General features: G+C 45.0%; 1 protein-coding gene across 3 annotated transcripts in view; it reads left to right on the forward strand.

Annotated features, from left to right (window-relative positions):
* LOC129384168 (uncharacterized) overlaps positions 1–25,737 on the forward strand; it is a 101,589-nt gene that overhangs the window by 69,922 nt on the left and 5,930 nt on the right. The window contains exons 5-7 of one of the 3 annotated variants that reach the window (XM_055069364.2): positions 223–317; positions 21,126–21,217; positions 23,392–23,608. In XM_055069364.2, the coding sequence (XP_054925339.2) occupies positions 223–317; positions 21,126–21,217; positions 23,392–23,608 (404 nt within the window). The remainder of the gene's footprint in view (positions 1–222; positions 318–21,125; positions 21,218–23,391; positions 23,609–25,737) is intronic. The other 2 variants (XM_055069365.2, XM_055069366.2) reach the window with 2 other exon arrangements.

A 25,737-nucleotide genomic window follows, 5' to 3' on the forward strand; every position in this document is an offset into this window, starting at 1 on the left:
TCAAAACTTCCAACTATGAAACAAGCTGAGCAGTTGCAGCATTAGAGCATTCCCAAGGGTTCGCTGAAATTATGAACAAATATCAACAATAACGAATAAGACTTAAATACTGATCCCAAAAGTGAAAAATATTCGTGACAGCTACGCCAGTGAATACACAGATTCCCTTCGCAGCAAAGGCAAGCAGAAGGCTCATAACCACACCGCCACTTTCTCTCGCAGGTTTCAACATCACCACGCAAATGGACGCAAGCAACTTCATTATACATTCCTGCCACATAATCGACCGAAGCGGTGTCAGACTCCCCAGCAAGAACGTGAGTGACATTTTAAATGCGAAAGCGTTTTTTCAACTGCCCTATAACACACTTTGGGGTGTATAAATGTGGCCTCGACACAATGACCACGTAAAAAGTTACAACAAAATTGAGGCCCGCAGTATGGTAAGCGAGTATCTGTCCTTTGTGCCAGGCGAACATTTGAGAAGGGAGCACATATTGCGTCCAACAGTAGAGCGTATATATATATATATATATATATATATATATATATATATATATATATATATATATATATATATATATATATATATATATATACACACACATATATATATATATATACACATATATATATGATGTCACCTTTCACCCAATAAAATTCAGTTGTGAGTGCGCGCGTCCTGTCGATTTCTACTTCTGTTGTCCGCGTGTTTATAGCGCAGTAGCGCCATTATTACAAGATTATCTTAACAATACGAAGCATTAATTTCTCCTAGGCATTTAAAAATGAGGACGGACTGATTATGTGTCCGATTGCCGCCCTGCCGCTCGAACGTTAACGTTAAAACCGTGAGGAAAAATAAAAGAGGACATAAAAATACAGAATTGATGTTATTGCCTGTTATACTAAAGTGGTAGTATTCGGTGGATTCTATGAACTGACGATCACGCACTAGAGATTCGCAAATAAATGACCTCACAATTTCGAGAGCTACACTGCGAGACATTTTCCGGGAGGATTACACGAAGATATACATTCGGAATTTTTTTTTTTGCTACTTACTATGGCCGGAAATATGGTACTTAGAACTACTGACACTTGAGCATGTTGGCGAGCGTTTAAATTGTATTGGAAAGCAGGCGTGCCAAGTAGCAAAAACGACAAGAAGGATGCCTACTGTCAGCTGAAAGGTCGCTCAGTGGTAGGAGAAATAGAAGCCGCAAAACGCTTTAGCGATTCATATCGCCAATGGCCAGAGGACACCAGAGAAGACCGAAGCTCGCTTGAGAACGCAACAATAAACCGATGCAGTCACATTGCCTACGTAGAAATTTTACATTGGCGCAGTCAACAGGATTGGAGGCAGCTAAAACAAGCACTGATTGTAACCAATACTGCACTGTCAGGCTCAAGACACTGTGTCAAGACTTGGCTAACTAACGCTGCACTGTTGATTCAAGAGTGTTTCTCACGAAGACACATACTTTGATGTCCAGGTGCTAGTGAATGGCCGCACTTTGTCAGCTTTAGTTATAGCTGGCTCTTCTGTCAGTTCATTCAACGAGAGCCTAGATAATCCTCAAAACAATGTGCGTGGGATGTCCATTCGTGTCTGCAGCTACGACGGTTCTTGTCGAAGATATAGATGGACACCAGTTTGTCTGGAGTTTAAAAGAGAAAAGTTAAATGTCGAAGTAACAATGGCGTCCAAAATCAACTTTGACTACTATTCAGGCCTGATATGGACATATATTAAAGAATAACATTAAAGAGGGTGCGACCAACTTCATATTTCCGAAAAGACCGGCCGTAAATTCCCTTCTGCTGAGGATGCACCTTTAAAGTTTGCAGAGATTTTGTGTATTGGCCAATATCCGGAAGCTACAACGGCCATTGAGGGGCCTTTATTTTTACGCGGCAGCACTAGCGTCAAGGGAAAGACATTTAACCTGATTCACGCGAACAAAGTGTGGCTAATGCGGCAGTTTCCAAAAATGCTGGAGGTGGAAATCATCACGCCTTCCACGTTGTTCGTCGCTAGTCACGGCTGTTCCGAAAGCAGCGGCCTCAGTTCGCCTCTGCGTAAATTATAGACTAATAAAGAAACAAACAAGCAGATCTCTTTCCCTACCAATTACCGGGAATCGATTGACGAGCCATTGACGAGCCAGGAGGATGTAAAGGGTCTTCGCGCCTTTTCCTGTGGAAGGAGTATTCGCAGGTACCACCTAAAGAGGGAACTAAGAAATTTATGATATTTAGGACGATTCATTTATGACTAATAATGATTATTTTATTTTTAAACCAAAGTCTCGGGCTGAAGCCGACGTTTCCAAGAGGCTCTTCCTGTGCTCTTATTCAACTATCGTGCCCCAATTTTTGTTGTTGTTTAATAAAAGGTTACAGTGGAAAAATAGGCTATGGAAGAGTCCGCTATCCTATTTGTAAATGATGTGGAAGAAACAAAGAAACGAAGAAAAAGATAGCGTAGGCAGGGAACAGCAAGGCGTAGTCTGCGGTAGAATATATACAACACGCCGTATCAGTGAATTCATGACGTCCCATCACAGCGTATGTTACCAAAACACTCTCTGTCTGTATAATAACGCATTAGAAAAAAACCACACCAAATAATAAAGTGCATAAATCTAGCACAAGTTTGCATAAACCCACCCAAGTCAGACACTGATCACATTCACAATGCATTGCCTATCAGAGACTGCATAAGTGCACTAACGGAAAATTACGAAGAGCTGTGACAACGTATCTTTCGCTGCCTCCGTCATTCCGTGAACCTCTGTATGGCTTGACGTCTCTGGGGATTATATTTTACAGTGATTTTTACGAGAACGGCCGGCACAGTGCAGGAAAGGTAAATATACCTGGTAGCGAAGTTTACATAGGATCCCATACGTTCAAAACATGGCGGTTTGTCGGCGGTTCATAGTGCCCCTGTATATGCTCCCGCAGGGAGCAGAGTTGCGCATAGGTCCGCCGTTGTGCCGCAGATCTGCAGTGAAGCAGCTCCTCGAGCACACGGGAGACAAATGCAGCGCGGTGTTCCATTTGCTTTCTTTTCTGCTGGTCGTGAGCTACATGCGCCAACTGTTCGCAAGCGGTGAACGAGATGACAATTTTTAATGCAGGCTACTCTCGAACGATTCGCACAGCTGGAGGGGTGCCAACCTCCCGAAATTATCAGTTTGTATGTACACATGCAGCGGTGGCGTAGATATAGAACACCCGCCTCGCGTGCAAGAGGTCCGTGGTTCGAATCCCGGTGCCCCGCAATTTTCCACCGGATTAAAAAAAAAAATCCGCGTGTTGATAAAATTGCACAAACTGGCCTGGAGTGTGGTCTGATCCCGGTGACCAGAACCGGTAACGCACTCCCTCACCAGAGCAGGATTGGCCACCCTGGTGCAGTACTTGGCCACAACCTCCTATATGAACACAGTATGGGAGAGGCCTTTGCCCTGCAGTGGGCGTAACCAGGCTGATGATGATGATGTACATATACAAACACACGCCACGAACGTACAGATAGGAGCCCACTCGCTCCCTCGAAATAAAATCGTGACTGCGTCCGTGACTCGAACAGCTCAAAAATGCGCGTGTAAACGCGTATCACCTTGCAACAAAAAGCGGTGCAATGTTTTTCAGCATGCATATGAAGTTTTCTCGCGGAGGCCGGAAGGCAAGAAATATTTTAACGGGTGTTTAAAGAAAATTTCGCGCATGTGTGGTGGACAATTATGTGGGCACATTTTGCCTGCCGAAACCAGACTAATAATGATCGTGGCCAAGAGAACTATCGCGCCTGCAGTTATGTCAGTGACCGTTAACCGTGACCGTCATTCGTCTCTAACCGTCATTCACAGCTGCTGCACGTTTTCGATATGCGGTACAGACACGTATATTTAAACGTATTTCAAATGTTTACCTGCGCACATTTTATACAGAGCTTATTTTTATGATTCATACCGCAAACTTAACAGCTGCTTCATAGCAGCAAATTTGTGAGTAGAAAAATATTAAATATGCACGAGCTTCTAGATCAGATTTATTTCGTACAAGGGAATGGATGAGCAATGGCTGGTGGCAACAGGGAATGAGTGCTGGTTCTTGGAGCCTTGGGGGCAGAATTCAAAGCCACTAGAAAGGTAACAAGTTATTAAGAGTAACAACAGGTTATTTTTATTGCACTATAATCACATAAGATGGCAAACTCGCAAAGTAATTATTCACACATTGCATACTGTAATACGACAACACATTTTTCTTTATCTCTTCATACTACTCAGGTTAATTTACTATAATACAGCACCTATTAAACTTACAAAAATAATTTCACATTCCTCACGTCGACTAAGGCTGATCGAACAAGCAACATATTGCGGGTGGAAATGCTGAAGCTATCACAGCTGTCTCATCAGCGGGAGCGCGGTGTTTTCGCATACTACAAAATAATGAACGCGAGTACATTGATCGACCTTACATGAAAAATGAGAATGCCGACAAAAAAAAAACAGTAGAGAAAAGCCAGGATGCAGCGGGCGAATCGTATCTGCTAGTATTTACTCTGTTTTGAACATACTGTTATGGAGCCGCATAGTCAGAACAATTGTACAAGCTACACAGCGAATTGGGCTAGTTGGTAAGCTAACATTGTTGACGTATATGTGCAGCGCGACACAGACGTGTCGTCCATTGCTTGTCCCGTGTCTGCGTCGCGCTGCATATATACTCCAAAAATTGCACAAGTGAACAACCTCTCATGCCAGACGTACGCATCTCAGCGTGTACAGGAGTGTCACTCGAGATAAATGCTGCTTTAGTGTAAACAAGCCGAACTCACCTCTGTAAACAAGGCGAACGCATCTCGCTTAGGGCCGATTTACGGTCGAGTCGCCCATCGCCACAAGCCGCACCGCACGCTTGCGGTCGCGCGAAAAATTGCACGGATCCAGCACTTGTGCACAAATTGCCATTTACACTGTGTGCGCAGTGCATACCTTACACATTGTAAACCAAAATTTGTGCTACTGGCAACATGCATCAGCGAGTTGACAAGTCTCGTGTGCTGGCGACCAGCAAAATTTCGCGCCGCGTCAGGATTTTGTTATTACGTCTGCTCTCTTATTAGTTATTTTTTATTAGTTAGCTCGAGCGGTTCGCATGCACCGGCATCCGCGCTTCGGTTTGGGGACGCGACGTCTATTGAAAGCCAGCAAACATTCAGCACTGCGCAGAGCAACACTGTTCGAAGTCAGCAACTATCGCCAACAGCAGACGACACTGGCATATTTTTTCGATGAAGGTTGAAGCTCCCGCGTCATGGTGAAAACACGAATCTTGCACTGTAACATTCTGTGCTGCCTGTGTGGCGTTGACGTGGTGACCCACCTTTGGAACACTGTGCAGTCGTCTTACCTGTGCCGCTTTTTTTATTCGTTTATTGCTACCGCACAATGTTGCGACAACATGCGCCACTATGTGCTCGGTTGTGTATGGCGCGATGGCGCACTTTTTGTAGCTGTGCTAGCGAGATCTTGTGTTGTGAGCAAGCGACGCACCACCGCTACTCGGCTGGACAAAGCACCAGGGCGGAAGAAACGGGAAGCGACCCCATCCCGAGTCGAGTTCTGAGAATCCTTCGTCGTCGCCCTCAGCGTCTCGGCTACGGGACAGGGATCGAGAGTTTGCCCCCTCGAACACATGCAGCTCTCACCTGCGTCTTTTGTAGAAAATAAACGTAGTCTGTTTTCTGCCACCAACCGATGCGCACTCCTTTCACGGATGGGGCCAGACCCCGTACGTAACACTGGCGATGAGGCAGGAGTTGCGAAGCGGATAAGTTTTCGAGGCTACAGGACGAATGCACGGCGCTGCCGAGCCTTTCTCGGGCAAATCATGGGAATCGTGGATCCAGCGCCTCGATTTTACTTCGTGGCGAGCGACGTCAGCGACGAAGCGAAGAAGCGGGCACTTCTCTTCACGCGTTGTGGAGCCGACACTTTCGAACACTGTGTGCGCGCACTGATAGCGCCGAAGATCCCGAGAGAAATCAACTTCAATGATTTAGTGACACTTCTCGGACGGCACTTCGACACCAGGACATCCGAGCTTTACAGCCGGCACGTGTTTCAAAGACCCGACCAACGGCCAGACGAGTCGATCAGCAGCTACGCTGCGGCCCTCGGAACCTTGACAGCTGACTGCAACTTCGGAGCCCTGCCTTCGTCTACAATATCGACGACGTCACCTGACACCCAAACGACCGCTTCAGCATGCAGCGAACCCAACTATGCCGTGATGCTCCGGGAGAGGTTCGTCCGCAGCGTCTGGGACGAACACCTTCCACAGAGACTGTTCGCAGAAAAAGCCTGACATTTCAACGCGCTGTGGACTTAGCCCTGTCAGCGGAAAGTGCGTCAAGGCATCAGCGAGATATCAAGGGAGTGGCAAACTCGGGGGAAATTAACAGGGCGTCGCAAATCAAGCCAGAAGGCAAGCGTACGTCAGCACGACATTTATATCGATGCGACGGCTTCCATGACCCTGAAACGCGCCGATTCAAGACAGCGGAGTGCCGTTTCTGCTCCAAGGAAGGTCACATGGAGCGTGCCTACATCTCAAAGAAAAAGAAAAACACGGAACCACGCTCCGACAACTAGCAGCTACAGGCACACAGTGCCAACTTACCACCTGTCAGCAAATCCTGCTGCAAGCTGCACACATCGAGTGTACGTACACACTGCCCCAAGTTCCTCGTGGATTTGGGAGTGGAGGGAAAGCCAGTCCAGATTGAGGTGGACACAGATACGGCATGCTCCCTGTAAGCGAGGACACGGACTACAGAATGTGGAAGAAAAACACTGCGTGACTTTCATGCGAGCCGCTCGATTTGCGCACATGGTCATGTAAAGAATTACACGTCCTGGGCTCCGCACAAGTTCGTGTGAGGTTGAATTTAAAGGACCATCTGCTCTCATTGTTGGTTATGAAAGGCACCAGGTGCAACCTCCTAGGAAGTGATTGGTTTTTGGCACTTCACATTCAGGTGAAGGGGATCAACCACGTTGGAGAGCCAGCAGTAGAAATTACAGAGGTTCTGGGATGACACCCAGATGTCTTCAAGGAAGACATTGAAAGCTACACAGGTATACCTGTATACAGGTCACTGCAGCACTGCTCACAGGGAACACCACAAAAGGACTATTCAGGGTGGAATGCCTCCCGTTCTGAATTTCCGCTGCACCAGCTATCTTCCAGTGCGTGAGGGAGACAAATATACCTGGTATTTCAGGAGTGAGTGTTCACCTTGACGACATCATTGTCAACGAGAATAGTGCAAATGAGCACGCACAGCATCTGCATCAGGTTCTGTCGAGGCTAACTGAGAAAGGCTTACGCCTCTAGAAAGAAAAATGCAGGTTCGGAATTACGTCAGTTGAGTTTCTGGGACATCGAATTGACAGCAATGGTGTTCGCAACGCCGAGAAAAAGGGTGAGGCTATACTTCAAGCACCGAAACCATCTGACAAGACATCCCTAAGGGCTTTTCTCGGCTTTATTTCATTTGACGACTGCTTTTTGAAGAACGGAGCAATGGTTGTGGTGGAATTGTATAGGCTCCTAGAGAAAAACACGCCCTGGAAGTGGAAGAGCAAGCATCAAGCCAATTTCGAGGCACTTAAGGAGATGATCCGCGCATCTACAGTGCTCACTCATTATGACGAGATGAAGGCCCTTCTTTTGTCTGGGGACGCATAGCCGTACGGCGTTGATGCCGTCCTCGCCCGGGAAGATGCTATTTGCCGAGAGGCGTCTATTGCATTCGGTTCATGAACACTGGGAAGTGCCGAAAAGAGCTACTTCTAGCTCAACAAAGAAAGTGTAGCAGTAATCTACGGCATCAGTCATCTTCATAAGTACATAGCTGGCCGGCATGCGACCATAATAACAGATTGCCAGGCATTGAGTGGAATCGTGAGTGAAACAAAGCAAGTACTCCGGGTCTTTTCATCAAGGATGACGCGGTGGTGCCTTAAACTGGCAACGTATGATTACAAGTTACTGTACTGACCTGGCCTACTGCACCAAAATATGGACACTCTAGGCTGACTTCCACTACCGGCACAAGTTGATGAGCCTTATCCCCCGGGAGACGTGCTCATGTTGGCTACCATGCCCAGCTTCGAGCTTTCACCGCGTCAACTAGCACGAATGACTCGAGAGGGGTCAGTTTTGTCGCAAGTGCTGGAGGCTGTCTCAAACGTTGAAGTTCATAAACTGCCCAAAGAACAGTTTTCATAGTGCAGGAAACTGGAGGCTGAGCTTTCAGCGCAGGAAGGGTGCCTTGTTAGAGGCTCCCGGATAGTAACCCCAACAAAGGCGTAAATTACCTTCTTAAACTTGCACCTGCAAACCACCACATAATTGTGGCCATGAAGGCATGCGCACGAACGTATTTTGGTGGCCAGGCATTGACGCAGATATCGAACGGCTCGCTAGAAACTGTGCAACTTGTTGTGAACACCAAAGGGCGCCAGTGCCCAAATGGGAACGCACAAGAACGCCTTGGGACAGAGTTCACGCATACTTCGTTGGTCCCGTAGAAGGCAGAATGCTGGCTAATTGTTGTGGACGCATACAGCAAATGGTTGGAAGTGTGCTCCATGCGCAATATACAGTCTGCCACATTGATTAAGGAACTCTGGAACCTTTCCCAGCTTTTGAGCTTCCCAAAAAACTTGTGACTGATAATGGACCATCCTTTGTTTCAGTAGGAGTTGAGAGCTTCCTAAAGAAGAATGGGGCGACCCACATAACAAGTGCACCATATCATCCTACAACGAATGGCCAAGCAGAAAGGATGGTTTTTGAAACAAAACGAGCATTAGCTGAAAACAAGGACGGAACATTCGCGTGTAGGCTGGCCCAGTTTTTGATAAAGCAACACACCACCATCTATCTGCACATCAATGGGCAAAATGCCAGCTGCACTTGTGTTCGGGCTTGAGCTGGATACAGCTCTCACGTGCATTGAGCCCTAAGCAAAAGCGAAAAAAATCCATACCAACTGCAACAGGAACACAAAATCGAGAGCACTCGCTGTCGGACAAGCAGTTTTCTTTCGAAACTTCGGAGGGAATCTGATCTGCACGGAGGGAATGGTTTTGGAAAAGCTAGGCCACAGATCATGGCTCATTAAAAGCCCTAACAGGTTAGTGCGATGACAACGTGACCAGATCAAGCCCGGTGCTTTGAGACACCCCACAGAAGATTCGGCGACACAGGATAAGGGCTGTACAGTAACCGCGAGCAGTGTCCCGCTCCCACTTATGTTTGGGATAAAAGCAGATAACCCCACGTCGTCAGAGGCCACTCTCTCAGGAATGCTGGAGCCTTCGCAATCATCGGTGACCAAAGCAGAGATTGGCACTGCCCCTGAGACCGTGCCAAACACGACTGCAGAGTCATGTCCGCAGCGGGAACGACGCCCTCCGGATCACTACGGCGACTCCATCTAAGGGAGGAAAGTGTTGTGTACAAGCGATGCACCACCGCTCCTTGGCTGGACAAAGCACCAGTGCGGACGAAACAGGAAGCGACCCCACCCCGAGTCGAGTTCCAAGAATTCTCCATCACCCCCAGCGTGTCAGCGACTGTACAGGGACCGAGAGTTTGCCCCCTAGAACACATGCGGCTCTCGTCTGCGTCCCTTGTAGAAAATAAACTCCGTCTGTTTTCTGCCACAAAACAATGCGCATTCCTTTCACGAATGAGGCCAGACCCTGTACGTAACAGCTTGCAAGAACGCACATACATGAACACACAGGTGTATCTAAGCCAATGAGCAAGGCATCTGTCGCAGCAACAGTGTAGCACGCTGAAGCGCTGCAGCGTTATCTATTAACATACTCCTATACAGATGGTTCTATTATCACGGAATACAGCTGTGTTGATTGACAAGTCACTTCATCACCGATTACGCATGTGAATCATCAACAGTGGCGTGTTTATTCAGGTGCACTTTGCTGCTGAGGTCTTTTTAGTAGCTGTCAATAGTGAGCCTACAATTGATTACATGATGTAATATGTCATCGGTACTTCGGACCAATGATGTAACACCGAACGAACGTACAGGAGCGCTGTGCGACGCACACAGAGCTAGTATTTGTTCATTCTATGTTACGTCAATTTCAAAGTGCACTGCCATATTAAGTCATGACTAACCAAAAAGCCCACCAGTAAGTCTTAAGCAACTGATTACAATTATGACAGACATAAAGTGATATGTCCATATCATAGTTACTTCTTCAGGCAGAGATGCTTGTCAGATATGTTTTCAAGAGAAGAATGTTTGCATGAAAACAAATATTAATTTATATTGCTGAAAAAACACCCCATGTAGGCATGAATTCAAGTAATGTTTCCGTTTCTTGTTAATGCTAAAATGTCCCTGCAAATAGAAGTAGTGTTATGTCATTCATGCCTTAAGAGATGACAGAGGTCTACGGGGGCACACAAGGGCACACTTTATGCCCATGCATAAAGGCCTGGGTGGCCAATCTGCTGTCCCTTGACTATTTATCCGTACCTCTACCAGCATTTAAACATTGTACAGCCTGTGGTCAAAGTGAATACAGGCATGCTTGCTCTCTGAGCAATGGCGACAATCAAGGATGATTGCCTTGAGACCGTTTGCTGCTGTCAGCTTCATTTATGCATGCACTCTCTTTTTATTCTTTTCCCTAGATAACAAAAAAGCTTGCACAGACAGTAAGTTATAGCAAAGTAATGTTATTTGATTGCGTTGGGCATGGCCGAAATGTCCCATTCATGTAGTGACAACCTAGCTAGCTAATGCACAGCCACATTAAAGCGAGAAGTGCATAGGCTAACAAACAGGTGCACAGTAACTGTACTTCATCTCAGAGCAAACCAAGATTATCAAGCAACTATAGAGATCTAGACTAAGGGGGCGCAAGCGTTGAGGCCCCGTAGTGCTGGGGCCTCAACGATGGCATCCCCCTATTCTAAAACTCTCTAATAAGCTTTGCAATGAGTGCAGTGTTCTTGCATGTGAAATGGTCGACATAGTAAGTCGTTTTATATTTGCCTTTCTTAGTCAGTAACAGCTTAAACAGGTACATGACAAATGAAATGAAATGCTGGCTCATATGGTGCACAAGACACAAGTAGAGGAGAACATTTACCATGCCTGCTGTAACACCAATTCCAACATGCAGTAGCTTGTAGGCAATGCATGCATGTTCATTGTGTCAGTGCAACTTGCACCTACCACTAATGAAAGTACAGAAAGTCTGCATTGTAGACATTACTTCATTAGCACTGTGTACATGGCAGCACAAGAAAGTAAGGGAATGTTTATTGCCATTTTTTATTTTCATAGCCAACAGACAGTTTCTTGGGTGGAGCTTTGTGACGAATTCATAATATGTTCTGTGCAAATCTGCAATGCGGACATGTTCTATTATCCAATCACTTAAGTAGTCAAATGAATGCACATAGCCCCATAAGCACTGTGAATCGTAATGCAGAAATTTGTAGTTAAGAAGCCATAGTGACTCGCACTCTGTACTGAACATAAAATAGAAAAAAATGCGTAGTGGCAAATTGGGTGCACATTCTCATCTGTCATACAAATCCATAGATTACAAGTAATCTTTCACTCGTTCTCGTATTGCTTACAGTTGCACAAACCTTACTGCAGCATCCTCTGTGGATCAAAATAATCTTGCAAGTCACAGCTACTTGTTCACTCTATTAATATATATTAGCCCCCAGGCTCTCCTGTATTCCTTCACGCATGCTACCATAGCATGGCTGTGCTCACTCACCTCTTTCCATTCCACTGAAATGAACATGGCATATATTTGTTACCAAAATATTCTCTGAAGCATAACTGTTTATCATTCTTTAAGCCTCTGAGAAGTAAGGATGGATGTTCAGCCTTGCTGTTGTGGCATTCCATAGGTTCTAGCCTACCGTCATGTTTCTAAACAAGCAATGATGAAATTATATAGTCAAGCCCTACCATTAGGACAACTGACGTATTGCTTCACCAGGGTGTCTCACTGCCACCTCCCCAATTTCGTAAATACTTAGACATGTTGAAGTTAACTTCACAGCCTATGTTTTAACACGACACATAAGCCTGATTAACCCAACAGCCCTTATATCATTCTCTTAATCACTTGAAATACTAACTAGCACATGGCATGTAGTCATATCATATTCTGTTCATATGTTTGATGAATCGCACAAATCATTTTTGTCGCCCTTACAGCCCAGTTGATGCTGTCTTTTTTTATAACAATTAAGCAACAACCTTACTTGGTGCATTGCTGTGAGAACTATAACTAGCTTCACAGTAGCACTGCACATGTACCCTCAGACCACATCGTAGACATGCTTATATAGGTACTAGAGGCTGGCCACAATCAGCACAATTTTGAAATCTAGGTGAACAGGGTGGGAATACATATGTATCAAATAAATGTCTGTTCCATTGAGAGGCTGTGTACTTGTGAGCGATATAGTTATTGATTCACTACACTTATGGTAGAAGAACAGAATACACAAAACAACAAAATCAAGTTCTCTCCTGAAAAGCTGCTTTTTCCCACTATTATATGCAGCAAAGTAAGACTTCAGAAAGCACAAATATGGCTTGGGCGCATCTTCGTGCATTGTATAAGAAGTAGAGGTGGGCGAATGTTAATTTTTTTCAAACACAAATTGAACAAAAATACTAAGCATCAAATATTGACTAGTGACACGACGACGTTAGTACTTGTAGTAGCAATATTTATTTCCATAGATTTAGGTACTACCTCTTAACCAACTAATGCAAAAGATAGCTAACTATTGGGGACAAAGGATAAGTTTTAAATGCAAGGCTACTAATTCTTATGTAAAAAAACTACTTGAATATTCTATCAACAACTTTAGAGCCTCGTTGCAGAGAAGCTTTCCGAGAAATAATGGCTGCTGTATGAAGAGCTTCCAAAAATGCACAATAAATTGTTACCAAAAAACATGAAAGTTCTAGAAAAAATAAACTTAATGAAGGACCAATGTTTCGCGGACACATGTGATGAAAGTGATGATGCGTGCTCTCTTGTTCGATCATTAAGGCATCTTCCTGTTTGCCCTATGTATTGTTTTTCACAGGACAGGGGGGTGGCGTACACCACTCCTTTGACGCAAATGCCGTCGAATCGAAATGAACAAGAAGGAACAAGATAGCCAAGTAAACATGTGCACCCCCTAATTTCATGAAATGCAAGTCCTGAAAAGGAACGATGTAGGCTAACTCGGGAGATTCTTAAGGCATTTGAGATAAGTAAAACAGGAGCGTACTGTGTAAGCACACCGTCGGTGGCCTTGACAAGGAAGGAAGTCACCTTTTTGAGACAGCCTCAGATATATAAGAGAAGAGATATGGCGATGAAAAAAATGTGAGGGAATTTCAATAAAGAAATCAGTTGACAGTGCAGCTGCGTCCTTATCTAGTCGTTCTTTCTGTGTCCGTATTCCTCAAGTTCTGCTGCTACTATCCTCGAAGAATGAAACAACTGGCCCCGTTAAACACCCTTTTGACATTCATTTTCAGCACTCTGAGCGTTCCTACTTGTTTCCTGCATCTGCTTGACTCACGACAAATATGTCTTCAAATTGCCTTCTTCACTTGCTGGGCCTGCTTATCCTCATGTTACATCAAGAAAAATGTTTCGGTGGAAGACAATAGGTTGCTACTCAGGATGTTGTCGCCTTCCCAAGAACACGCAAGAAGAATTATGAAGATACTGCGGGCTGAAATATGGAAACACATTCGCATACTCACCGACTTCCTCAAGGTGAGATCCTCTGGCAAAAAATCATATTGTCTTCACTTGGCCAGTGGCAGTTTTAACACTGAACACATGTGGACTAAGTGGTTCCTGCCAATTTCGAAGTCAACAATACAAGGTCAAAAAGGGTACGAGACGATAAGCAAGAACCCAGCGGTCACAATAGGACAGGTGCAGCTCTCACAACCTTCTAAAGAAGTATTGGAACTCGGTCCAGAATTTGCGCTTCCCCCGAGATTAGACGCAGCAGTGAAGCTTGCCATTATCAGACGAGTAGCAGAAAAAGCGAATGAACAGGACGCTAGCAGAGTTGCGGCTGACGGAGTAGATACACTGGCTCTTTCAAGAGAATGCAAACGCCGTGTGCACAGTTTTGTTAAAACTTTAAAGGCATTGCAAAAAGAAAATTTCATATTGTGCCTTTCAGACAAAGGGGGATTTGTAGTACTTGATACCAGCAGCTACAATACAAAAACATTAGAAGCCATCAACAAGAACTACTGCAAGGTAGAAAATAAATACCTAAAGAAAGCGGAAAGAAAGGTCAAGATGCTTCTAGGAAAAACAACTAATGGTAGCCAGCTGTGCAACAAGGTTAAAGCAGCAAAAACCACCACGCTGTCGGTGTTCTTCAGTGGAAAAAGCCATATAATTGGTACCCCCTTCCACGCCATTTTATCGGAAGCAGACACGTGGCAATTGCTGCTTGCACACCTTTTCACGCAACTTTCTCAAGTTAGGGTAGAAGATCAGTTCACGATTAGTAACTCTGAAGAGCTAACCTTCGAGATAAGAATGTACGAAATGAATGATTGGTACAGGTTCTCGATTGACATCGAAGATATGTATTATTCAATACCGCATGCGGATTTGATGAATGTACTGAGAGAGACCATCATGGAGCAAGGAGCCATTCCAATTCAAAACTCCGTAGGAATGTCTGTGGAACCCTCTTGGAGCTGTTGAGCGCCTATTTCACTGCCACTATCACTGTACATGATGGTACCTTGTTTGTCCAAAACAGAGGGGTCTGCATTGGATCAAAAATAGCACCAATCGTGAGTGACTTCTACTTGGCAGCATGCGACAAGAAAATTCAAGGATCCACCAAGGAAAGGCGTGTCACATGGACCTATCGATATGTGGACGACTTCTTGATACTGTGCCAAACAGAGAATGCAATAAAACACGTTGTGGGACTAGTAGGTGCACAGCTTTCAATAGATGAAGCGCCAATAGGGATGGCACACTAGAAAGGAACAAAGACAGGACAAGGCGCTGCATGCAACTGTTTATTGAAGTCAAATGTGGCTGATCATATAGCCATGGGAAGAGAGGGGCGAAAAAAGAGGAACACTGATTATGTGAATTCCCAAGTGCGAGAACAGTGAAGATATATATGAAGGAAATCGCGTTTAATCTAAATCTAAAACTTACCTGTGAACATGCTTTCATTTGTGTACATATTCAGAGACGGGGTGCTGACACAGGCGTCCTCTCTTTTCTTAATCTGGTTGGCCTCCAACAATTCATGCGCTACAGTATCTTTACTTTTAAACATGATTTGTTGTATCATGAAGCCTCGCTTCACATACTTGTTTCTTCTCATTCCCGCAGGCCTTGCAATGAAGCGGCAAGATTGAACCTTATTCATTTTTCAATGAAAGCTTATGTTCCCGCAGGCATTCATTAATACATCGGCCAGTTTGGCCGATATACTCTTCCCCACACTTCAGCCACCTTTGACTTCACTAAACAGTTGCAAGTAGTGCTTTGTCCTGTCTTTGTTCCTTCCTAGTGTGCCGTCACTATTGGCGCCTCATCTATTGAAAGAGAATGCAACCGATTACCAATAGCTTAAGGACACCGTACTAGAGTCCTTTCGATCAACGTGTCCAGAGCTGAACTTCCCTTATGAGCGTCCGAACCACAGTCCTCTGCAGTTCCTCGACATTTTACTGGAATTCCAACCAGGACATCTACACTGGTGGTAAGAGCCTAAGGCACAGAAACAATTTCTTCCCTTCCCGTCAAGCCATTTCAAGACGGTGAAAAAGGCAGTAGCGAGTGCAGCGTTTAGTTCAGCACTAAAGAAATCGCGCCAGCATCAAAATGAATAAAGTCTTCAGAGGCAGTTAAGTAGGCTGAAAAATGCTGGGAAAAAGATGCCGTGTCAATGCTATGCAGCATAGCTGAAGGCCTCATAGAGAAGATTAAAAGAAAACAAGAAAGCAAAAGCGGACCTGAAGTTGTGGATGCCAAAAACAATTCTGCAAAAATTACATATGTGCATGGGATGACCCACAATCTCATCAAGATTGGTAAAAGACACGGTATCCTAGTAGTGTTCTCAGCACCAAACGAGGGAAGAAGTATGTGCGCACGATTGAACCAGGAAAAAAAGGAACCGCAATGCCAGATCACGCACCAGAGCAGATACTGCGATCCTGTCAAAGGAGTAGTGTACGCCATCCTCCTGTCCTGTGGAAAACAAAACATAGGGCAAACAGGAAGGTGCCTTAATGATCGAACAAGAAAGTATGCATCATCACTTTCAGGGACCCCTGGCAGCAGTCTGGCCTTGCACTGCAAACGTTGCGAAATGAACATGAAGGGACAAGATAGCTAAGTAAGCACATGCACCCCCCAATTTCATGAAGTGCAAGTCCTGAAAAGGAAGAACAATAGGCTAACTCGGGAGATTCTTGAGGCAATTGAGATAAGTAAAACCGGAGCGCAATGTGTAAGCACACCATCAGCCGCCTTGACAAGAAAGGAAGTCACCTTTTTGAGACAGCCTCAGACAGATAAGAGCTATGGCGATGAAATAAATAAGAGTGGTAATTTCAATTCAGAAATCAGTTGACAGTGCAGCTGCATCCTCGTCTAGTCGTCCATTCTGTGTCCGTGTTCCTTAAGTTCTGCTGCTACAATCCACGAATCATATATTGACCATACCAGTTGTGTTGTCATCTTCACGTTTTGTTACATGCATATGGCTTTTTATGAAAAAGTGCAAATTGTCAAGAATCAAAAGGAAGTATCTAATTTTCACACATTATATGCTTACCATGCCCTGCCACTGGTGTTGGCACTAACAGTGTGTACTCAGATACTAACAAGAAACAAGCAGCTAAATTTCTTGCACATGCAAGGCGCTCACATCCCTCAGTATAAGGCTGTAAACTTTGCCTAATCTAGAACTACGCCTCAGGATTTCTGCTGTTCACACCAATGTACACATGACAAAAATGAAGAGTGCCCGAAATTTACGTTCATAAGAACAGTGCATATAAGCGCGCCCACATTTCACGACAGCGTGCATGTACTCATGTAACTTTTAAGCTGTTCCTTATATTGCCCTCATTGATTACAAACACCTTCATAGCACAGAAATAACCTCTGAAAAACACATAAGACACGTGAACGAGGCATAAAGGGCCGGAACCAAAACTCGCCCAACAACGCTTATGCCCGGTTCACTACAGAACATATGCATGAAACGAACACTTATACGTGTAGCACCACTGCGACACATTGCACGTACACATCACAGTACACTTATGCTTCGTAAAAGTAAGAACCCTAGCGCTCGAACGTTCTATACGTGTTCGCGGTCACCAATGCGCATCGCAGCCCGCAAAACAGCTCACACGAAGCAAGACGCAAACAGCACATTACGAATGACTGCGATGAGGCGATAATGAAGCTCATCGCTACACATCGTGCCATCACTTCTGAAACACAAACCAGTACTGCACAAACTTGCAATCTTGGTATCGATGAAGCGCGCACACACAACACCTACGAACACCATAAGCTGAGGAGGGCGATCGCAATCTTTTCATTTTGCCGCGTACCGAACTAGTGTCATGCTTAGAATTCAGGTGTATGCGATGGCCTTCGCATTTGTTATGCACATGCAAAAAACTCCAAACACACGAAATTGCCGGCTTCATTCCTTCCGACTCTCGCGTAAACACAACACACAACCGTCTGTTTCCTTTGGCGATCGCACGGACTGAAGAGGTCAGGAAGAGTACAGCTGCTTGTTGCGTTAGACAAATAGCTTTGCAGGTGCTGAATAGCTCTTGCAATGATCACAATAAACCACACAAAAAACAAACTGCCGCTTTGCGGTCTAGGCCTCGCGCTCCGCTTCATTTCGAACCAACGCCATGTTTATGCGGTCGCCGCACGGATGCGAAAGTTCACGACCGCCTCTCGTGACGTCACGTCGGCCATTACTGGTGAACCGCTCGCTTGCGGTGCGGCGTGCGGCCATGGGTGGTATGAGCATGAATCGGTCGTCCGTTTCGGAGCTGGCCGGTCTCGTCCGTCCGCACGGCGCCGCGTAATAAGCTTTGCCACCTTACGTGCGATTTGTGCAGTTTGGTACGCTGCACCCCGTCTTACAAGTTTCAAAATGATGTGTTTCTTACCACTTCACCAAAGTTATTAATTTAATATCGTCCAACACCGTACCTGCAACCAGGAGCCGATCGGTGCGACGCACGCTTGACGGTCCGCTGATTGCAATTTCGACGGTACTGACAGAAACTAAAGCCCCTCCATCCAGGCGCCACCGCCGCTTTCATGGAGGGGCTTTAACAGAAACAAGCCGGCTCCGTGCTCGTGAAGTTGGCTTCGCAGCGGCGCAGTTAATCATTTGACGTCTTTTTGTACCACGTGGTAGCGCTCGGCGAATAGCGGTGCGAGCGGCGCCGGAAAAGGTATGCGCAACTCTGCTCCCTGCGGGAGCATATACAGGAACACTAGCGGATGAATGGATGGATATTATGAGCGTCTCCTTTGGAACGGGGCGGTGGGTTGCGCCATCAAGCTCTTGCTACTATGCTGCCTAATATCCTACCTAGGTTAACCAATGCAAAAAGAAAAAAAAAAACTATGAACTACCACGTCCAAATTTTCTGATCTCCTATTGCGAACTGTGCTTTTGTACGTCTCCGTCTTTTGTCGTTTCCCTACTTTTCCTCCACCAATCCTCCAATCGCCTCTTACTAATGTATTGCGGACCTGTTTGCTTGACTGCTGCTCCCGCTGAACTCAAGGGCTTCAAGGAGGCCAGTGGTGCCTAAATCGACCGCTGGGTAGACGTCTTCACATTCCAATAAAATATGCTCCGTCGTTTCCCTAGCTTTACCGCAGCAAGCACATGCTTCTTCTTCCTTCTTATATCTCGCTTTATAGGTGCGTGTTCTAAGGCATCCCGATCTCGCTTCGAAAAGTAATGAGCTTCCCTTTGAGTGAAGTTACGGTGAACTTTACGAGCGTTCTTTACTGCACACAAGGTCGAAACAAATAGGTCGCGAAGCTTCGGGCGAAAATCGGTTCAGAACAGATTGTCACCGACATTAGCAAGGGGGGTTATGGGAGCAGCGATTGAAGCGCGACTATGTTTGGAGGGAACAAACATTGGGAAAAAAAAAGCGTTTTTTTTTTTAATTCAAGCGAGACACAGTTGGATTCAAGCAACTAAAATAAAATTCCTGGCCAATCTTATATATTCGTTACAAGTTAAGAAAATACAAGTTTATTCCATTTCATTATTATTCATTAATGCATTTATTTTCAGCGCCCATAGTTAGAGGGCGCGTTGACGCCACTATCACTCGCAATGCAATGCACGGCTTGAAATGGGCAGAAAGGCACACTCCTAAAGTTCACCTGTTGAAATACGCCCCCCTCACAGTTTGTGCTTTCTTGCTTGTCGAAGTTTGTCAGTATATTTGTTGACGCTGGTAGCTTCATCGCTTCTTAATCTGTTCAGTCAAAAGTTGTGAGTTACGACCGCCAGATAATTGTGTAGTTGCTTTCGTGCGACTGCGCCGGCCGATGGGCTTGGCGTCCGACGATAGGATCAGCACTCTGCACCTAAAGCTTTCGTCGGCCTCCAAAGAAAGTATGTTCTGTGCAGGGGTGTGATTTCGACAACCGTACGGCTGGCTTTTCCTGCATCGCTTTCCGCGCTGAAAGCTCGAAACGCCTATCAAGTCAAATGGCGGGGCACTTGAATATATAGCTCCGAAAGCAGGCCCACAAAACAAATTTCGCGCCTTGGAAAACAAAATGACGTCACTTGTGCTTTTAACGGACATGGCGTCACATTATTTTTCTTCCTCCAGAAGTGTTCCCAGGGCATATAGATGGCGCTAAGCCCCATGAACCGCCGATGGACCGCCATGTTTTGAACGTATGGGCTCCTATGGAAGCTTCGCTACCAGGTATATTTACCTTGCTGTACATTCGAAGACGTGCATTGCATTGCGAGTGATAGTGGCGTCAACGCCCCCTGTAACGATGGACGCTGAAAAGAAATCCATTTAGTAATAATAATAAAATTAGATAAACTTGTATTTTCTTAACTCGTCACAAATATATAAAATTGACCAGGAATTTTATTTTCGTTTAATGAATCTAACTGTGTCTCACTTGAATTAAAAACGCTTTTTTCTTTCCCAATGTTTGTTCCCTCCAAACGTAGTCACGCTTCAATCTCTGCTCCCATAACCCCCCTTGTTGATGTCGGTGACAATTTATACTAAACCACTTTTCGCCCGAAGCTTCGCGACCTGATCGACCTTGGTGCAGGCGTGAGCGAAGTCGTCGACTGAATGCACTCGCAGCAGGCGCAACCTGACGACGGATTTCCTTTCACTTTGTTGCGTCGTCTCGACAAATTATGAATAAGGCGGCCTCCACTGTCTTATTCAGATACGCTGTTTTTTTGCTACCTTTGTGACGTTAACTATTTCCACGATGACAGCCTCCTACATGCTGTGGGCGGATTTCGTTAACTGCGAACGAGGCCAGCGTTCGCGTTGAAACATGTAACGCTCTGTTTTTGTCACGGGTCGTGCAACCATGCTACCGCAACGCGCTGCATTTCGTTAACGTGGAATGCACAATATTTCTGGCTATAGGTCTCTTTATAGTGAGCACTTTCGTAATGACTGTGACGCTGCTATATTTTGTGCTGCCATAAGCAATTTACTATGTGTTATAATTTATAAATTTATATGCACGTCGATGTTCCACTCCTGTACGCCACCGGAGGCACGGGTGTTTGCAAGTCATTCATCATATCGTTTTTTTTTCTGCGTGTGTAACCTGAGGTAATAATGGTGAATAAACTGAATTTAATTGGCTCAGTTCGTTCGGAGCGTGACATATGCGAGCACTGCTTTCTAAGCGTTTTCCATCTCTCTTCTTTAGACACCTCTTGAACACTTCTTGAACGGAGGCTGGTGTCGCATGAGTGTTGGAGCTGTCGCCAGCTGCCAAGCAACGTACAAGGGCAGTGATGCGTAAGGTCGCTCTTCACTATTCAGTTGTAATAGTTCTTTTTTTTTTATTTCTGTACCCTAGAGGCCCAACGATTACATAGGGGGAGCTATTGTACAATAGGAAGGTACAAGAAGGTTAGAAGTAACAAGAAAATCAGTGAAATGACATAATTACAAAAGAAATGGAGCGTTCACCAGTCAAACCATGATAGCACTACAAAAGTGATCTAACAAAAGGGAAAAATGCGCTATATGAAATACCAATTTCATGCACACAAACAGGATCAAGGTCGCTGAATGTCGCTTTGAAAAATATGTGTAAGCAGTTCTGTATCGAAAGACGATAAATCAGTAAAAGTAACTGTTTGTTCCCACAAATCATTACATTCTTGTACTGACAACACAAATGGCGAGTTTTTATATTTCAGTGTTCTTGCAAAAATCGGTTGAAGTTTCAGACGGAGATATCTGCGTAAAGGGATGTGATGCGCGGAAGAATAATAATAATTGTAAGAACTGCATTGCTGTAATACATTGACTGAAACAATAACAAGCAAGATATCCTGTGTCGTGAGTTAATATTAGAGAGAGTAAGTCTTTTGTTCGAGCTCGATGCGCTTTGATAAGATAAAAGGAGCCTAGCTGCCTTTGCTTGCACATATTTAAGCCGGCTTGTAATGTCAGCGGTATTCGGATACCTTAGCATTGAAAGGTATCCCAATGTTGACCTAATTGGTATTGTATAGGCATGCACTTTTGTTTAGGTATTGGCAGCCGACAAATGGCGCTTTAATTGCCGCGCACAGCAATTGAGTGGAACCACCTCGCTGCTGACGTTGTATCAATCATTGATAACCAACGTTTTCGCCAGGCACTAACCACCATTGTTTATATACATGCCTGTTTGCAATTGGTATTATTACTCACTGAATATTACTGTTGTCTTTATGATTGTATATTTTCCCACTTCCCTGTGTAATGTATTTGGCCTTGAGGGTAAAAAATAAATATATATAATTTTTAAAAGCCTTATTTGTAATATGCTCTATGTGAAAGTCTGCTTTAGATGAGGCGAAACGTGGGCACTCAGATACCTAAATGGGGTTTCTTTTATTATGATGTTGCTTATAGAACAGGTGTTCGCAAGAGAATTAGTAAGGCATATAAAGGTCATCAGCGTTGTATGATCAATGTTAATCTCCATTTGCCATAATACGCAACACTCATTTGAATGGGTTATATAAGCCTGTAGGAGCTTTATGTCAAGCGGGTGATTTGTTTGTCTGTGTATCACATATTCGTCGCCGAAAAGGCGTGTATTAGAAGTAATGTTATTCGATAGCTCGCTAATGCAAATGAGAAGAGAAGTGGCTCTAATACTGATCCCTGTGGCATGTTAAAAATGTGAACGTAGCTATGTTTAGGCTTGATCAGTAGCATTTACCTTTTGGTATTTAAGCCAACATGAAGCTGACCCATGTGTCCGCGCAGCATAATAAAGCGTACAGGTGCAGGTACAGTTATCTATGCCTGCAACAACTCCGCTTCTCCCAATCTATTCGCAGTTTTTTTTCACGTCTCTTGCTTATCTCCACTGCTAACCAGCTAGTGCATTCATTCGCTTTGAATCCCAGTGCTTCTGGAAAGTGAATGTTGCCGACGGGTCATGCTGGATGAATATCTTGACATTCCAATCCTATGTGCTGAGTCTTTGCCTTAGTTTTGCTGCAGCGGACAGATGCATCATCCCATTGCAGATATCTGATCCGGTATGTTGTCGTCGGGCGCCCAGCTGGGCCTCAGACAGCAAGATACTGCCTTTTCAGTTATTGTACAGATTTTATGTCCTGAACTATTTCTTGCAGTATTTGTAAATATTCGTGTTGTATTTGTAAATCTGTGGTGGTTGCGCTGCTCAGGATCTCACCGCTCTCCCATGTATTCGCGCGCCATTACCTTTTGCCCACTGTCTCGGTATTCTTGACCACTGTAACTTTTAGGGCTTGATGGCATGGCACTTTCAGAAAAAGTAGTTCGTTTACCGCTAGTACATGGAATATAATGGAGCTCTGCTTCGTGGATCCTTTCTTCCTTCCCGTGCACTTGCGCTAAACAAACACTTTTATAGACCATTCTCTCATTGCGCGGCTTGTTTTCATATCACTATACTATTTCCGTTCTTGTCTCACTTCCAGAATCCGAATTACCTCAACCAAAGCTGTCCAAGACCTCGGCAGACCTTCGGGTCCTGAGTTTACAATCATTGTACGGCGAACTATTGAGTATTTCGTTTTCCTGATGGATTACGGCAAAGCGGTGGCCATAGAGATTGAAAACGTCTTTAGCATCTTGCAGGACGACGATCTTATGCCGCAGTTCTCCGACAACGTCGGCTTGAAACGCGTGGTGCTAGTAAGTTCCCTGCACTAGGACACTAACGCGCAGCACGCCGCGGCAGGGTGCAGATATTGTCAGATCTGCGCGCGTCCACTGTTGCGGAAACGCTCAGATAAGTAAATTACACTTATGAGGTCATATTCCATAGCCATCAATGTCGCGTTCTTCATTTCTTACCAAGACCCGCATACCGAAAGGCCAATCCAAGCGATAACGGTGGCATGATAGACTATCACAAAATACGTTAACGCGAACAACGTGCAGAGCTGTGATATAAATCTTCTGCGCTTACATTGGTTTGGCTCGCTTTTAGCAACTGAGCGCGACAAACGAATATGTATTATGCTTACCTATTGCAACGCCGCGCCCGAGGAGCGTAGAAGAAAAACCGCCTGCTTCTTAGCCAATCCCACATAGCGGGCATGCGCCACTGTCTGGGATACAAGACAAGACTGCGTCGTGTTTTGAGGCAACAATAACAACAACGACTGCCTCGGACCTTCCATGTCTTCTTTGCCCTTTCTTACCCTTCGCACAGTAACTAAATTCATCACATCCTCGACAACTTTGGTGGAAGTACTTGGTAACGGACGCCTTTAACAACCCAGTGTTTCGACATCTTCGAAGAAGCAGACATGTCACCGGAGTGCCACTATATGTATAGAAATAACAGACAGGCAGGTCAAGGGCCACCGACGTAGATGGCATCATTCAAGTCAGACACCAAGCCAAGGCAAGCTATAGCTACTGGACACTGGAACCGCGCATATTCTATAGTAAGACAGACAAAGACGCGGATGAATGGCTGATGCAATAAGAAAGAGTAAACCGCTACAGCGGATAATGTATATCACCGCAGCTCGTGAACGTTGAATTTTTTTCATCAATACCACTCTACTTTAGTTTGAAAACTGACTCCGTGCTTGGGACAGCCTTGTCCAGGAATTGAAAAGTTGCTTTTGAGACTTGAGTTCCAAAAATAAGAAAGCTGAACACACGCTTTCGTTCAGAGGTTAGTTGCCTGGCAAAGTCTTATTAATAATTGGCCAAAAAAGGGAAATAAAGACACGGAAAAGATAATGCTAACACGAATTCGCATCAAATCACTCCAATTTCAGACTTGAGTTCCAAAAATAAGAAAGCTGAACACACGCTTTCGTTCAGAGGTTAGTTGCCTGGCAAAGTCTTATTAATAATTGGCCAAAAAAGGGAAATAAAGACACGGAAAAGATAATGCTAACACGAATTCGCATCAAATCACTCCAATTTCAATCCCTCTAATACCTGGTGAAACGTGTACGACGTATATAGAAGGAATACTGAAGCTTTGCTGAATTGTAAACGCGGAACGCGGATATGTCCGACGAAGACGAAGTGAAAGATCTGTTAAGGCACGGCCGCCGCCGTTTACAATTTTCTAACTACAAAAGGGAACCTAAACACTCCTTCCGAATTTAGGCGGCAATGCCGCACGTTCGAGGCTCTGCAGACCTGACGGATCCTATCGAAGTTCGGGCATTTGGACAACGTCAGCGCATTTGCAAGTATGGGCATTGTCGCCTGCGATGACATCGCCTCGATCATGCTTCGAGTAGTTCAAGAAGAGCTAGCACGGCTTCAGGGAGTAGACACTGTTTACCACTGCGTGCTTGACGAGTGCATTCCCGAACCACCGCCATCCTAGTGACGAGTGTAGAAAAAGAAGAATAACCGCACGTGGGCTGACACCGCGAGAGAAAAAAAGAGGTTTGAACATGCAGCATCTTGCTCTCCACCTGGTTCTTTCGTGTCGATCCTAAAATTACTGAAAATTTCGGTACCGAAACTCAGAATTAAAGCAGGGTTCGAAAGCAAGCGACCAGCGCGACGAGCTGGAAGCAGAATACATAACTGCTGCAGAATATAACGACCAAACCATCAGCGTGCTTGCCGAGATTTGCTGCAAGATTGCCGTTTTGGAAGGCGCGGACAGTGCAGCCAAGGCTGCTAACCAGAATGAAACCCTAGGAGCTCTTCCGGCTGTGCCCAGAATTTGCCCGCGGCTGCAGAACCTTGACATGCGAACATTTAACGGCGACATTCATAAAGGTCCAAGTTTTGGGGAGCAGTTTCAGCATGACTGCTCATCCGATCAACGATACATC

The sequence above is a fragment of the Dermacentor andersoni genome, chromosome 9, assembly GCF_023375885.2.
Source record: "Dermacentor andersoni chromosome 9, qqDerAnde1_hic_scaffold, whole genome shotgun sequence".
Lineage (NCBI taxonomy): Eukaryota > Metazoa > Arthropoda > Arachnida > Ixodida > Ixodidae > Dermacentor > Dermacentor andersoni.